This window comes from Rhinichthys klamathensis, unplaced genomic scaffold, assembly GCF_029890125.1.
Source record: "Rhinichthys klamathensis goyatoka isolate OS25496 unplaced genomic scaffold, OSU_Roscu_1.1 h1tg000350l_1, whole genome shotgun sequence".
Lineage (NCBI taxonomy): Eukaryota > Metazoa > Chordata > Actinopteri > Cypriniformes > Leuciscidae > Rhinichthys > Rhinichthys klamathensis.
Genome location: NW_026606862.1, coordinates 1667637 through 1681782, shown reverse-complemented (window position 1 = coordinate 1681782; position 14146 = coordinate 1667637). Strand labels below are relative to the sequence as shown.

The window sequence follows — 14146 nt, the reverse complement described above, 5'->3', positions numbered from 1 at the left end:
GTGCAGCTGCAAATGCGTTTTACATAAGGCTTCAGTAAATCGAGGACATTTGTAGGCTATGATAAGAAAAACTTTTGATTAAAAATATTATTTTTTGCACTGGAAAGAACATTCTAGAAGTCTAATTCTATTGAATAAGTTCGCACAAGGCTACAGAAAACTGTTGCGTTTATTTTTCTTCAAATGCAGTCTAAGCCAATGAGTTTTGAATGTTATATGTTGTATTTGTTTAAGATAAAAATAAAACGTATTATAAACTAAACAAATCCATGGTTCATTGTTGGCAAAATGATCATGATAGCCTTTATATATCTATGTGGTTCAGTCTTGTATATTGATTAGGCCTACTTTGCTATTATATAAATATATGTAGGCCTAATAAGTTGTAAACTATAATGTATGATAGCATACAATATTCACCAGAAGTCATCATTTCAGGGGTTATTTAAAAATAAAAATAAATCCGTGGGGGCATGTCAACCCCCAACCCGTTCCTTATTTCAATTTCAGAAAGTTGGCAACCCTATATGTAACGGCTGCTGTATATGACAAACTCATAAAGCCAATATCCAGCCTTTGCTTGGGCTGAATGCAATTTCTTGTGTGTGTGTTATTTTGATGGGAGTAAATCCTGTGTTTATGCTATTAAGGAAACTAAATATTGCCAAAGAAGACCTTTTACTTTAGTTAAATATTTAATTTAAAAGCAGCCTACTTCAGTGTAATATAATACCGTATCATAATAATAATAATACATTACATTTATATAGTACTTTTCTCAACACTCAAGAGCTTTACATATGGAAGAGGGAATCTCCTCAACCACCACCAGTGTTCAGCTCCACCTGGGCCAGAACGCCCACCACACACACACACACACTAGCTTACTGGTGGAGAGGAGACAGAGTGATGAAGCCAATCAGTATATGGTGATGATTAGGAGGCCATGGTGGACAGAGGCCAAGGGGCAAATTTGGCCAGGACACCAGGGTTACACCCCTACTCTTTATTGAAGGGATCTTTAATGACCACAGAGAGTCAGGACCTCGGTTTAACGTCTCATCTGAAGGGCGGTGCTCTTTGACAGTATAGTGTCCCCGTCACTACACTGGGGCGTTAGGACCCACACAGACCACAGGGTGAGCACCCCCTGCTGGCCTCACTAACACCTCTTCCAGCAGCAACCTGATTTTCTCAGGAGTCTCCCATCCAGGTACTAACCAGGCTCAGCCCTGCTTAGCTTCAGTGGGCAACCAGTCTTGGGCTACAGGGTGATTTGGCTGCTGGCTATCATCATGCTTAACACTGAGAATTAAAATAATTGTAATGTGTCGATCGGATGCAGATATCTAAATCAGAGGAAATCATAGGTGTGGGTGGATGGTTTATATTTAGCAGCGGATTCGAGTGACGTTCGACCTGATCCTCACATCTCTAATGTCCTGACAGGAGCCGGTCACATTTTACCCCCAAATCGGTGACATTTTTCAGAAAGAAAAAATAACCATTTAATTCAAAATACAAATTCCAAAAATAGACTTAACTTTCACAGGGTTCCCACACCTTGGTTACCTTCAAATTCAAGGACCTTTCAAGGACTTTCCAGGTCCAATAGCCTCAAATTCAAGGACTTAATGTGGGGACACATTTCAAGTGAGAGCAAGGTTACATTCGTGTTACTTTGTAAGATACATTGTTACAGTTTTATGTGTCAAACACAACTATGCAAAAAATTTGCATTGATTTTTGGCCATATGACAGAGGAAATTAAAATAGTCAAAAGAAAGATCTCTATGTAAAGCACTTTGAATTACCATTGTGTATGAAATGTGCTATATAAATAAACTTGCCTTGCCTTGCCTTGATATTCTATTTGTCGTATTTCTTTTTAGTATAAAACTGAAGAATATTCCGTAAATCCTATACTGTATTCTAAAATGATCTGATATTAACTTTTGCATGAAACCGGGAAACGTTGAGGTACCATTGTAGTAGTTTCGTGCGAAAACACTTAACGGGAAACACTTAACATAACGCGTAAATGTGCGAAACGTAAATCCAGCAAGCTAGTCTGAATTGGCCCCGAAGTGTTGCGAAATAACACATTAGCGGACTTGAGGGAATAATATGGAATTTTTTCCAGAAAAGTTCTCACAAAATAAATTCAAGCACTTTCAAGGACCTGTATCTGTGTGTTTATTTTCAAAAACTTTCCAGGTCCTTGAATTTTTTTACAGATTCAAAACTTTCAAGGATTTCAAGGACCCGTGGGAACCCTGCTTTCAAGGTATAGCCCAGTAACTGATTTTACAGCAAAACACTAAAAGATGACGTAAAGACTCACCTTGTCATTTCTTTCACACAGAAACTTGAGTCTTTGTGCTCTTTTGTGCATGAAAACTCCATCCAAGTGGCCTGTTTCTACAGAGCGGATCTCTATAGCCTTCTCTCCCCAGCCCATGATCTGGTTAGAGCGAATATAAGCTGCAAGACAAACAAAAAAATATAGGTAAGAAATAACAATTTGTTAACAAATACACACTATGATAGGATAAATTCAGTCTCTCTCTTGAGCTGTATTGCAGAGGTCCGAAACCCTGCTCCCGGAGACCCACTATCCAGCAAACGTTTATTTCCAACCGGCTTTAGCTCACCTGCATGTGTACGTTCAAGTGATCCTAAAGAGCTTGATTAGCTGCGTCAGGTGTGTTTGATTAAGGTAGTAGCTAAACTCTGCAGGACAGTTGGTTCCCAGGACCAGGGTTGACCTCTGACCTCTGCTATTTTGTAATTAGACACTGCATAAGAGCGTTGATTAGGACAACATACAACAGTGACTACATTTACAATACCGAATGGTCACGAGTGCCCCTAGCTATGAGCCGGTTGAGCGCAGTATAGACAACATTGCTTTCATCCTTCAGTGCAGGAGTCACCCTTCCTATCTGCATGGGTTCTAGAGTAGGAGGAATAAACTAGCTGTCTTTACCTCAAGTGAATATCCTACCACACGCAGACACATCTATCAGTGCTTCTAGATTTCACACAGCCTCACACATAGCTCGTGTCTTATCCATCATAAGCCAATTCTGGAAAGCTACTTTCTGGTCCTAAACTGGATAGCGTATTCATCTACACTGCGGCTGCCCAGCTAGAGATGAAGGCAGGACTTGGACACTTCACGGCAGGAGACAGTAGCGTCAAATACAGGCTTAAACTTGGCACAGAACAAACCTCACACAAATCTGTCACCCACGACAAGGCACTTCCGGAAAGGAGAGTCATGATTTAAGTCATATTTGACTGGTTCAAGGGGAAGGAGGATGGCTGAAGATCGAACATCAGGGTACACTGGGTCAGGAACCTACGACAGGCACTAGGATCACCAGAGAAGCGTTGGGGGAAGGTTAGAGGCAAGGCTCTGTGGCCACATTGGGTATGAGGTGCTGGAGAGGCTGGAGCCGCTGAAGAGTTGGGTGAGATTTGAGGAGAAAACAACGAGTGCAACTGGTGAGAGCACAGTCATTAAATCCTCCTTTTCTCTACTGCGCTCATCTTTTATCATCAAAACAACTCTGGTAAGTCGAAAGCAATAAACAAACATGTTGAGTCACAGCATATTCTCCGGTTATTGTTACTTGCACCGCCTGCCACGTTTAGGGTTTCACATGTGATAAATGCAGGGAGATAGTCAGGCTGACGGAGAACATTTCAGAACTAGAGACACGCATCCAAACTTTAATCGAGGATAGTACGAATGCAAAGGCTCTAGATAATGCTTTGGATGCGACTAGCTTAACGAACCCAGTACATTTGTTTGGTAATATACTCTGATACATAGCAGACTGTCATAACTTAATGGCTGTCTAAGTGATGTCTGCAGAATAACATCGGTTTCATAGACAATTGGAAAAGTTTTTGGGGCAGACCTGAGATGTTGAAAAGAGATGGTATTCATCCCTCCTGGGCTGGTGCTGCTCTTCTCTCTAGTAATATGGCATTTAGTCTTAGAGCTCAAACATGACAGTCTGAGGCTCAGGTCAGGAAGCAGACAGACTGGCTAAACCGACCGTCTGCCAGCTGTCTCACGTCACTGAGGTCAGATAAATCCCATCACATAGAGCCTCTTTCACCTAGATATCATCATATAGAGACACTGTGTCTGTTCCCCGAATTAGGAAATACAAAAAACTCCTAAACATTTTATTGATGTTCAACAAATAAAAAGCAGATATAATACGGATCAACAAATGATAAAGGTCGGGTTGCTGAATATTCAATCCCTTACTTCAAAAGCACTTATTGTTAATGATATGATTACAGATTATAACCTAGATGTGCTGTGTATGACAGAAACCTGGCTAAAACCAGACGATTACATTGCTTTAAATGAGTCCACCCCGCAAGATTACTGTTGAACGGTTAAACATGAACCTTGTCTGAAAGGCAAAGGGGGAGATGTTGCTGTAATTTATAGCAATATCTTCAGAATTACTGAGAAGTCTTGTTTCAATTATTTTGAAGTGTTGGTGCTTTAAGCTATCTAGTGTAAGTGATAAATCCCGATTGACATCATCATGATGCATTCGGAAAATCTCAGAATTTGATCCACCACGATGCATCGATTTACTGTCCCAGCCCTACAATTAAACATTTTATACATTTTTAAATCTCGCTGAGTACTTACAAAGCACTACATGGTTTAGCTCCGCAGTGCTTGAGCGAGCTCTTAACGCATTATAGTCCTTCACGTCTATTGCGATCTCAAAATTCTGGCCAGTTGATAATACCTAGAATATCTAAATTGTCTGCTGACGGTAGATCCTTTTCCTATTTAGCACCAAAACTTTGGAACAATCTTCCTAACAGACTAAAAATGCTGTATTATCCAGGTCAGAAAAGTAATTGGCGATGTCACTTTTTAAAGAAAGACTACACGCCTGCGCATATATATTCAAACGCGCATACCTATAGACTAAACACGTAATATCCATGTGCACGCCGTCACCGTTTTCACAGATTCATGTTTTTGAAGTTTACACAGAGATGACAACGGTATCGTTTTCAAAATTGTGAAAAAAACCCACAATTTCGGTATTGTGTTCTCAGACCACCAAAATGTCGTTGTGTAAATCAATGGCCAAAATGCATTAAAAGTTTTCTTTCTTTTTTGTTGAAAACGGTGTAGTGTAAGTGACCCCATTGGTTAATTACTAATGATTTTTACAACGAAAATGAATCAATCGAAAACTTACTTCAGCTGAACAATGACTTTCTTCTAGAGCTGCTGTAAAGCCAAAACAATCTTTGTCGCATTAATTTCCTATTATCACTGTAAAGCTGCTTTGAAACTATCTTTATTGTAAAACGTGCTATATAAATAGGTGACATGATTTAGTCAAGGCTGTAAAACTAGAGGTATTTCGCATTGCATGGAAGGATAGTTTTTCTGCCTACAGAAAGGCATTACAAACTGCTAGATCTACTTAATTTGCGGCGACTCTTAGAAAGAAAAACCCCCACAACCCTAGGTATTTATTTGATACAGTGGCTAAATTAACGAGAAATAAAGCTTCAACCCCAGACGTTTCCAAACAGCACAGGAGTAATAGCTTTATGAATTTCTTTACTTGTTAGATTGATACTATCAGAGAAAGAATTATAAGCATGCAACCACCTACTAATGTATAGCATCAGACAGTGCATTGTAGACTGCCTAAGGAACCATTTCAAAACATTATTTTTTTGCTATAGAAGAACTGTCTAAACTTGTTGAATCATCGAAATAAACAACATGTACTGTATATGTTAGACCCTATATGGACCAATCTACTGAAAGAGCTACTGCCATTTTTAAAAGGCTGTGTACACACACAGATTATAGACTATATATTAACTCCACAAACTAACTATACAAGCATGGAATACAGTGATAGATTGACCACTCGACCCCTCAACCTTTACACCAAGAAGAATATACAACACAACTTTGGACCAAGCAAAACATGATAATGTATTTCTGCTCAGCTAGTGACATTGGACATCAACCCCACGGCATACACTAATACCTTTTCATAAACTGTCTACTTTCTTTGTATAACAGTTCTATCTAATAACGTATTAGACAGGACTGTTAAACAGATCATAAATTAATGGAGAATGTGAGCGATGTGTGCGTTGGGTTCTGGTTTTCTCAGCGCCATCAAAATAAAAGTCACAACAACAAGCGTGGCTTACGTCTCTTCAGAGTTCCTACTGGCAGTGCGAACGCAACCAGGAATTAGTTCTCAGGGAACCACCCTGGTGGCTCGTTCCTATAACTGAGTTCCTAGAACTACCCGGTGTGAAAGCCCCTATTAACTGCATATATTTTAAAACCCTGCTGATTACTTATAAAGCCCTGAATGGTTTAGCTCCCCAGTACTTGAGCGAGCTCTTAACGCATTATAACCCTTCATGTTTGTTGCAGTCTCAAAAATCTGGACAGTTGTTATTACCTAAAATATTAAAATCGACTGAGGGTGGTAGATCCTTTTCCTATTTAATGTTCAAACTCCTGGCATTGTTCAGGAAGCGGACACACTCGGTTTAAACTCAGTTTAAATCTAGACTAAAAACACATCTCTTTAACCTGGCATAAAAATAACACACTATAAAATTTCTTTCATTCAAATCCATTAAAGGATTATTAGTCGGCATGAATTAGGTCAACCGGAGCGGGGAACACTTCCTATCACACCAGGTGTACTTGTTACATTGTAAAACGAATGGCGTCATTAGCCTGATCACAGACACAACCACAGACATCAGTAGCCTGTTAGACAGGACAACAACGCATGATGTAGTCAGCCGGATCCGGGCCGTATCCAGATCAGATGGAGGACCTGCGCCTAGACACGACCACAACGCATGATGTTGTCAGCCGGATCCGGGCCGTATCCAGATCAGATGGAGGACCTGCGCCTAGACACGACCACAACGCATGATGTATTCAGCCGGATCCGGGCCGTATCCAATCAGATGGAGGACCTGCGCCTAGACAGGACAACAACGCATGATGTAGTCAGCCGGATCCGGGCCGTATCCAGATCAGATGGAGGACCTGGGCCTAGACACGACCACAACGCATGATGTAGTCAGCCGGATCCGGGCCGTATCCAGATCAGATGGAGGACCTGCGCCTAGACATGACCACAACGCATGATGTAGTCAGCCGGATCCGGGCCGTATCCAGATCAGATGGAGGACCTGCGCCTAGACACGACCCCAACGCATGATGTAGTCAGCCGGATCCGGGCCGTATTCAGATCAGATGGAGGACCTGCGCCTAGACACAACCCCAACGCATGATGTAGTCAGCCGGATCCGGGCCGTATCCAGACCAGATGGAGGACCTGCTCCTAGACACGACCACAACAAATGATGTAGTCAGCCGGATCCCGGCCGTATCCAGATCAGATGGTGGACCTGCGCCTAGACACGACCACAACACATGATGTAGTCAGCCGGATCCGGGCCGTATCCAGATCAGATGGTGGACCTGCGCCTAGACACGACCACAACACATGATGTAGTCAGCCGGATCCGGGCCGTATCCAGATCAGATGGAGGACCTGCGCCTAGACATGACCACAACGCATGATGTAGTCAGCCGGATCCGGGCCGTATCCAGATCAGATGGAGGTCCTGCGCCTAGACACGACCACAACAAATGATGAAGTTATCCGGATCCGGGCCGTATCCAGACCAGATGGAGGACCTGCTCCTAGACACGACCACAACAAATGATGTAGTCAGCCGGATCCGGGCCGTATCTAGACCAGATGGAGGACCTGCTCCTAGACACGACCACAACAAATGATGTAGTCATCCGGATCCGGGCCGTATCCAGACCAGATGGAGGACCTGCTCCTAGACACGACCACAACACATGATGTAGTCAGCCGGATCCGGGCCGTATCCAGATCAGATGGTGGACCTGCGCCTAGACACGACCACAACACATGATGTAGTCAGTCGGATCCGGGCCGTATCCAGATCAGATGGAGGACCTGCGCCTAGACACGACTACAACGCATGATGTAGTCAGCCGGATCCGGGCCGTATCCAGACCAGATGGAGGACCTGCTCCAAGACACGACCACAACACATGATGTAGTCAGCCGGATCCGGGCCGTATCCAGATCAGATGGTGGACCTGCGCCTAGACACGACCACAACAAATGATGTAGTCATCCAGATCCGGGCCGTATCCAGACCAGATGGAGGACCTGCTCCTAGACACGACCACAACACATGATGTAGTCATCCGGATCCGGGCCGTATCCAGATCAGATGGTGGACCTGCGACTAGACACGACCACAACACATGATGTAGTCATCCGGATCCGGGCCGTATCCAGACCAGATGGAGGACCTGCGGCTAGACACGACCACAACGCATGATGTAGTCAGCCGGATCCGGGCCGTATCCAGACCAGATGGAGGACCTGCTCCTAGACACGACCGCAACACATGATGTAGTCAGCCGGATCCGGGCCGTATCCAGATCAGATGGTGGACCTGCGCCTAGACACGACCACAACACATGATGTAGTCAGTCGGATCCGGGCCGTATCCAGATCAGATGGAGGACCTGCGCCTAGACACGACCACAACGCATGATGTAGTCAGCCGGATCCGGGCCGTATCCAGACCAGATGGAGGACCTGCTCCTAGACACGACCACAACACATGATGTAGTCAGCCGGATCCGGGCCGTATCCAGATCAGATGGTGGACCTGCGCCTAGACACGATCACAACAAATGATGTAGTCATCCGGATCCGGGCCGTATCCAGACCAGATGGAGGACCTGCTCCTAGACACGACCACAACACATGATGTAGTCATCCGGATCCGGGCCGTATCCAGATCAGATGGAGGACCTGCGCCTAGACACGACCACAACGCATGATGTAGTCAGCTGGATCCGGGCCGTATCCAGATCAGATGGAGGACCTGCGCCTAGACACGACCACAACGCATGATGTGGTCAGCCGGATCCGGGCCGTATCCAGATCAGATGGAGGACCTAGGCCTAGACACGACCACAACGCATGATGTAGTCAGCCAGATCCAGGCCGTATCCAGATCAGATGGTGGACCTGCGCCTAGACACGACCACAACACATGATGTAGTCAGCCGGATCCGGGCCGTATCCAGATCAGATGGTGGACCTGCGCCTAGACACGACCGCAACACATGATGTAGTCAGCCGGATCCGGGCCGTATCCAGATCAGATGGAGGACCTGCGCCTAGACACGACCACAACGCATGATGTAGTCAGCTGGATCCGGGCCGTATCCAGATCAGATGGTGGACCTGCGCCTAGACACGACCACAACACATGATGTAGTCAGTCGGATCCGGGCCGTATCCAGATCAGATGGAGGACCTGCGCCTAGACACGACCACAACGCATGATGTAGTCAGCCGGATCCGGGCCGTATCCAGACCAGATGGAGGACCTGCTCCAAGACTCGACCACAACACATGATGTAGTCAGCCGGTTCCGGGCCGTATCCAGATCAGATGGTGGACCTGCGCCTAGACACGACCACAACAAATGATGTAGTCATCCGGATCCGGGCCGTATCCAGACCAGATGGAGGACCTGCTCCTAGACACGACCACAACACATGATGTAGTCATCCGGATCCGGGCCGTATCCAGATCAGATGGTGGACCTGCGACTAGACACGACCACAACACATGATGTAGTCATCCGGATCCGGGCCGTATCCAGACCAGATGGAGGACCTGCGCCTAGACACGACCACAACGCATGATGTAGTCAGCCGGATCCGGGCCGTATCCAGACCAGATGGAGGACCTGCTCCTAGACACGACCACAACACATGATGTAGTCAGCCGGATCCGGGCCGTATCCAGATCAGATGGTGGACCTGCGCCTAGACACGACCACAACACATGATGTAGTCAGTCGGATCCGGGCCGTATCCAGATCAGATGGAGGACCTGCGCCTAGACACGACCACAACACATGATGTAGTCAGCCGGATCCGGGCCGTATCCAGACCAGATGGAGGACCTGCTCCTAGACACGACCACAACACATGATGTAGTCAGCCGGATCCGGGCCGTATCCAGATCAGATGGTGGACCTGCGCCTAGACACTATCACAACAAATGATGTAGTCATCCGGATCCGGGCCGTATCCAGACCAGATGGAGGACCTGCTCCTAGACACGACCACAACACATGATGTAGTCATCCGGATCCGGGCCGTATCCAGATCAGATGGTGGACCTGCGACTAGACACGACCACAACACATGATGTAGTCATCCGGATCCGGGCCGTATCCAGATCAGATGGAGGACCTGCGCCTAGACACGACCACAACGCATGATGTAGTCAGCCGGATCCGGGCCGTATCCAGACCAGATGGAGGACCTGCGCCTAGACACGACCACAACGCATGATGTAGTCAGCCGGATCCGGGCCGTATCCAGATCAGATGGAGGACCTGCGCCTAGACACGACCACAACGCATGATGTAGTCAGCTGGATCCGGGCCGTATCCAGATCAGATGGAGGACCTGTGCCTAGACACAACCACAACACATGATGTAGTCAGCCGGATCTGGGCCGTATCCAGATCAGATGGAGGACCTGCGCCTAGACACGACCACAACGCATGATGTAGTCAGCCGGATCCGGGCCGTATCCAGATCAGATGGAGGACCTAGGCCTAGACACGACCACAACGCATGATGTAGTCAGCCAGATCCGGGCCGTATCCAGATCAGATGGAGGACCTGTGCCTAGACACAACCACAACACATGATGTAGTCAGCCGGATCTGGGCCGTATCCAGATCAGATGGAGGACCTGCGCCTAGACACGACCACAACGCATGATGTAGTCAGCCGGATCCGGGCCGTATCCAGATCAGATGGAGGACCTAGGCCTAGACACGACCACAACAAATGATGTAGTCAGCCGGATCCGGGCCGTATCCAGACCAGATGGTGGACCTGCGCCTAGACACGACCACAACAAATGATGTAGTCACCCGGATCCGGGCCGTATCCAGACCAGATGGAGGACCTGCGCCTAGACACGACCACAACAAATGATGTAGTCAGCCGGATCCGGGCCGTATCCAGATCAGATGGAGGACCTGCGCCTAGACACGACCACAACGCATGATGTAGTCAGCCGGATCCGGGCCGTATCCAGACCAGATGGAGGACCTGCGCCTAGACACGACCACAACGCATGATGTAGTCAGCCGGATCCGGGCCGTATCCAGACCAGATGGTGGACCTGCGCCTAGACACGACCACAACGCATGATGTAGTCAGCCGGATCCGGGCCGTATCCAGACCAGATGGAGGACCTGCGCCTAGACACGACCACAACGCATGATGTAGTCAGCCGGATCCGGGCCGTATCCAGATCAGATGGAGGACCTGTGCCTAGACACAACCACAACACATGATGTAGTCAGCCGGATCCGGGCCGTATCCAGATCAGATGGAGGACCTGCGCCTAGACACGACCACAACACATGATGTAGTCAGCCGGATCCGGGCCGTATCCAGATCAGATGGAGGACCTAGGCCTAGACACGACCACAACGCATGATGTAGTCAGCCAGATCCAGGCCGTATCCAGATCAGATGGAGGACCTGCGCCTAGACACGACCACAACGCATGATGTAGTCAGCCAGATCCGGGCCGTATCCAGATCAGATGGAGGACCTGCGCCTAGACACGACCACAACGCAGCCCTGAATGTCAGTGAATACCATGAACTCTAGACGAGCCCTAGAGACAGATCCCCTGTGAAGACATGACAGCCATCGGCACAGACGAGTCCTACACAGAACAGAATATATGGCCAGCTTCAACTCCTCCGTATGCCAGCGTGATGCATCACAATATTCAAGCAGGAGGAACTGGATAAAATATGCTGTATGATACTAATATACAATCTGACTTGATGGAGCCTGTATCATAATGACACAGTGTTTGTTCGTTGGCCAGAGAAGAATTCCATTCTGTCACTGATGGAGTTTGTGTTCGTCACTGTGGTCTGTGTGGGTCCTAACGCCCCAGTGTAGTGACGGGGACACTATACTGTCAAAGAGCACCGTCCTTCAGATGAGACGTTAAACCGAGGTCCTGACTCTCTGTGGTCATTAAAGATCCCTTCAATAAAGAGTAGGGGTGTAACCCCGGCATCCTGGCCAAATTTGCCCCTTGGCCTCTGTCCATCATGGCCTCCTAATCATCACCATATACTGATTGGCTTCATCACTGTCTCCTCTCCACCAGTAAGCTGGTGTGTGGTGGCCGTTCTGGCGCAATATGACTGCCGTCGCATCATCCAGGTGGAGCTGCACACTGGTGGTGGTTGAGGAGATTCCCCCTTCCATGTAAAGCGCTTTGAGTACCCAGAAAAGCGCTATATAAATGTAACAAATTATTATAATTATTATTAATCTGACTGTCCTGACGCTGCTGTATGGGAACTGAACTGAGCTGATGATGACATCACTGTTATCTCTGGATCGGCTATATAACTGAATTGAACGTTTCATATTTGATGATCTTTACACAGTTATTAAACGAAACTAAATCAACATTGAACTGACCTTAACAATGACACTATTTTCTTTTTAGAGTTGCTTTACAGAAAAATTTAACTGTTTCCATCACTGAATCATTATTTCCCCATTTATCGCTTTAAAGCTGCTTTGAAACTCTCTGTATTGTTAGGTTTTCTTACTCTTTGTTACAGTTTTCTTTCAGCTAAAAATAAACATTCTGGAGGGGAAAGACTATATATAAACGCAATCAGAGCATAAATGTATGATATAAAAGAGAAGCAAATGTACCAGCCTGCAGAGTTGTGCAGTTGGATAAAGTCCATGTCCAACGGTACTGTAGGCTGGAGAGAACGCTGATTAAAAAAGAGAAAACAAGCACCGAGCCATTTCCCCCGACAAACAGTTTGTTTGAGGCGAGTAGCCTTTATTTAACATAAAAAGCTTAATTCGGCAACTAACTTCTCCGTCTTGATGACATTGCAATATATGACAGGATATGAACCACATGCAATTCCTCTGACTTTGTTCCCATTGGCAGTCGCTCTCAAAAGTTGCTGCTCCTTTCATTTGCATAAATCAGGCAACAATTGGCTTCGTCGTGTAATGCCTCTGTCAGAGCATGTGCACAACACATGCATTTAATGCTTCACATATCCCAATATGCATTGTGTCATGTACACTTGGACAGTGTAACTCAACTATACAAAAACCACAGCGGCTTGACTATTACATGCAAACATACTGACAGATATTTACTAACAAAATAGTACTTGGTCTTCTAAAATTAGAAATATTGTAACGATAGAGTAATGAGTGAATAGCATTGTAGGCGTGATTAACGTACCAACAGATGTGGGCATCTCGCCCCACTGGAGCACCACGTCTTTAGTGATGCGGCCGTAGGTGTTGACATACACACCCTCGTCTTCATAACACACCAGCAGCTCAATGCCATCCGTGTTCGGCAGGATGATGATGGCGTGCGACTGAATATTCATCTGAATCTACAACAAAACAAAGAGAGAGGAAGATGAAGGCTGGGAAACACTGCTGGAAAAATCGAATGCTTGTCACTATCAATACATACGTGAGTGGGCAGATAAATGTCATAGACGGCTCCTGAGTCGACATCCACGGCATGAAACCCAGAGCAGGACCCATAGATGACCTTTAACCTTTGGCCTTCTTCAACTGTGAGGTCAACTAGCAGTGGCTTGTGCACCAGATCACCAAAAGACTACCACAGAAAGAGAGAAATGTTTTTATTGTGAGATTCTTCAAGACGTCTTCTTTTTCAATTTTACCATAAATATCAGCATATTTATAATAAGGCTAATTTTCACTATAACTATAATAACTTTATTAGCATCCACACTAACGCACAATATCGCTTATTATAAGCGCACTGCGCATAAATGCTCAAGCTCTTTAAAGCAGGATGGATTCTGATTGGCTGTCAATGTTTTTATCGTTCATCAGATGGGGGAAAAGAAAAGTGATTCCAACAACATCGTTCCTCTG

The 14146-nt window shown here is 46.1% G+C and overlaps 1 protein-coding gene across 2 annotated transcripts in view; it reads right to left on the bottom strand.

Moving 5' to 3' along the window:
• Positions 1-14146, bottom strand: part of map4k4 (mitogen-activated protein kinase kinase kinase kinase 4) — a 142042-nt gene that overhangs the window by 2964 nt on the left and 124932 nt on the right. For both annotated transcript variants that reach the window (XM_056232623.1, XM_056232624.1), the window contains exons 24-26: positions 13713-13862; positions 13470-13629; positions 2345-2484 (exon numbers count right to left, since the gene is read on the bottom strand). In XM_056232623.1, the coding sequence (XP_056088598.1) occupies positions 2345-2484; positions 13470-13629; positions 13713-13862 (450 nt within the window). The remainder of the gene's footprint in view (positions 1-2344; positions 2485-13469; positions 13630-13712; positions 13863-14146) is intronic.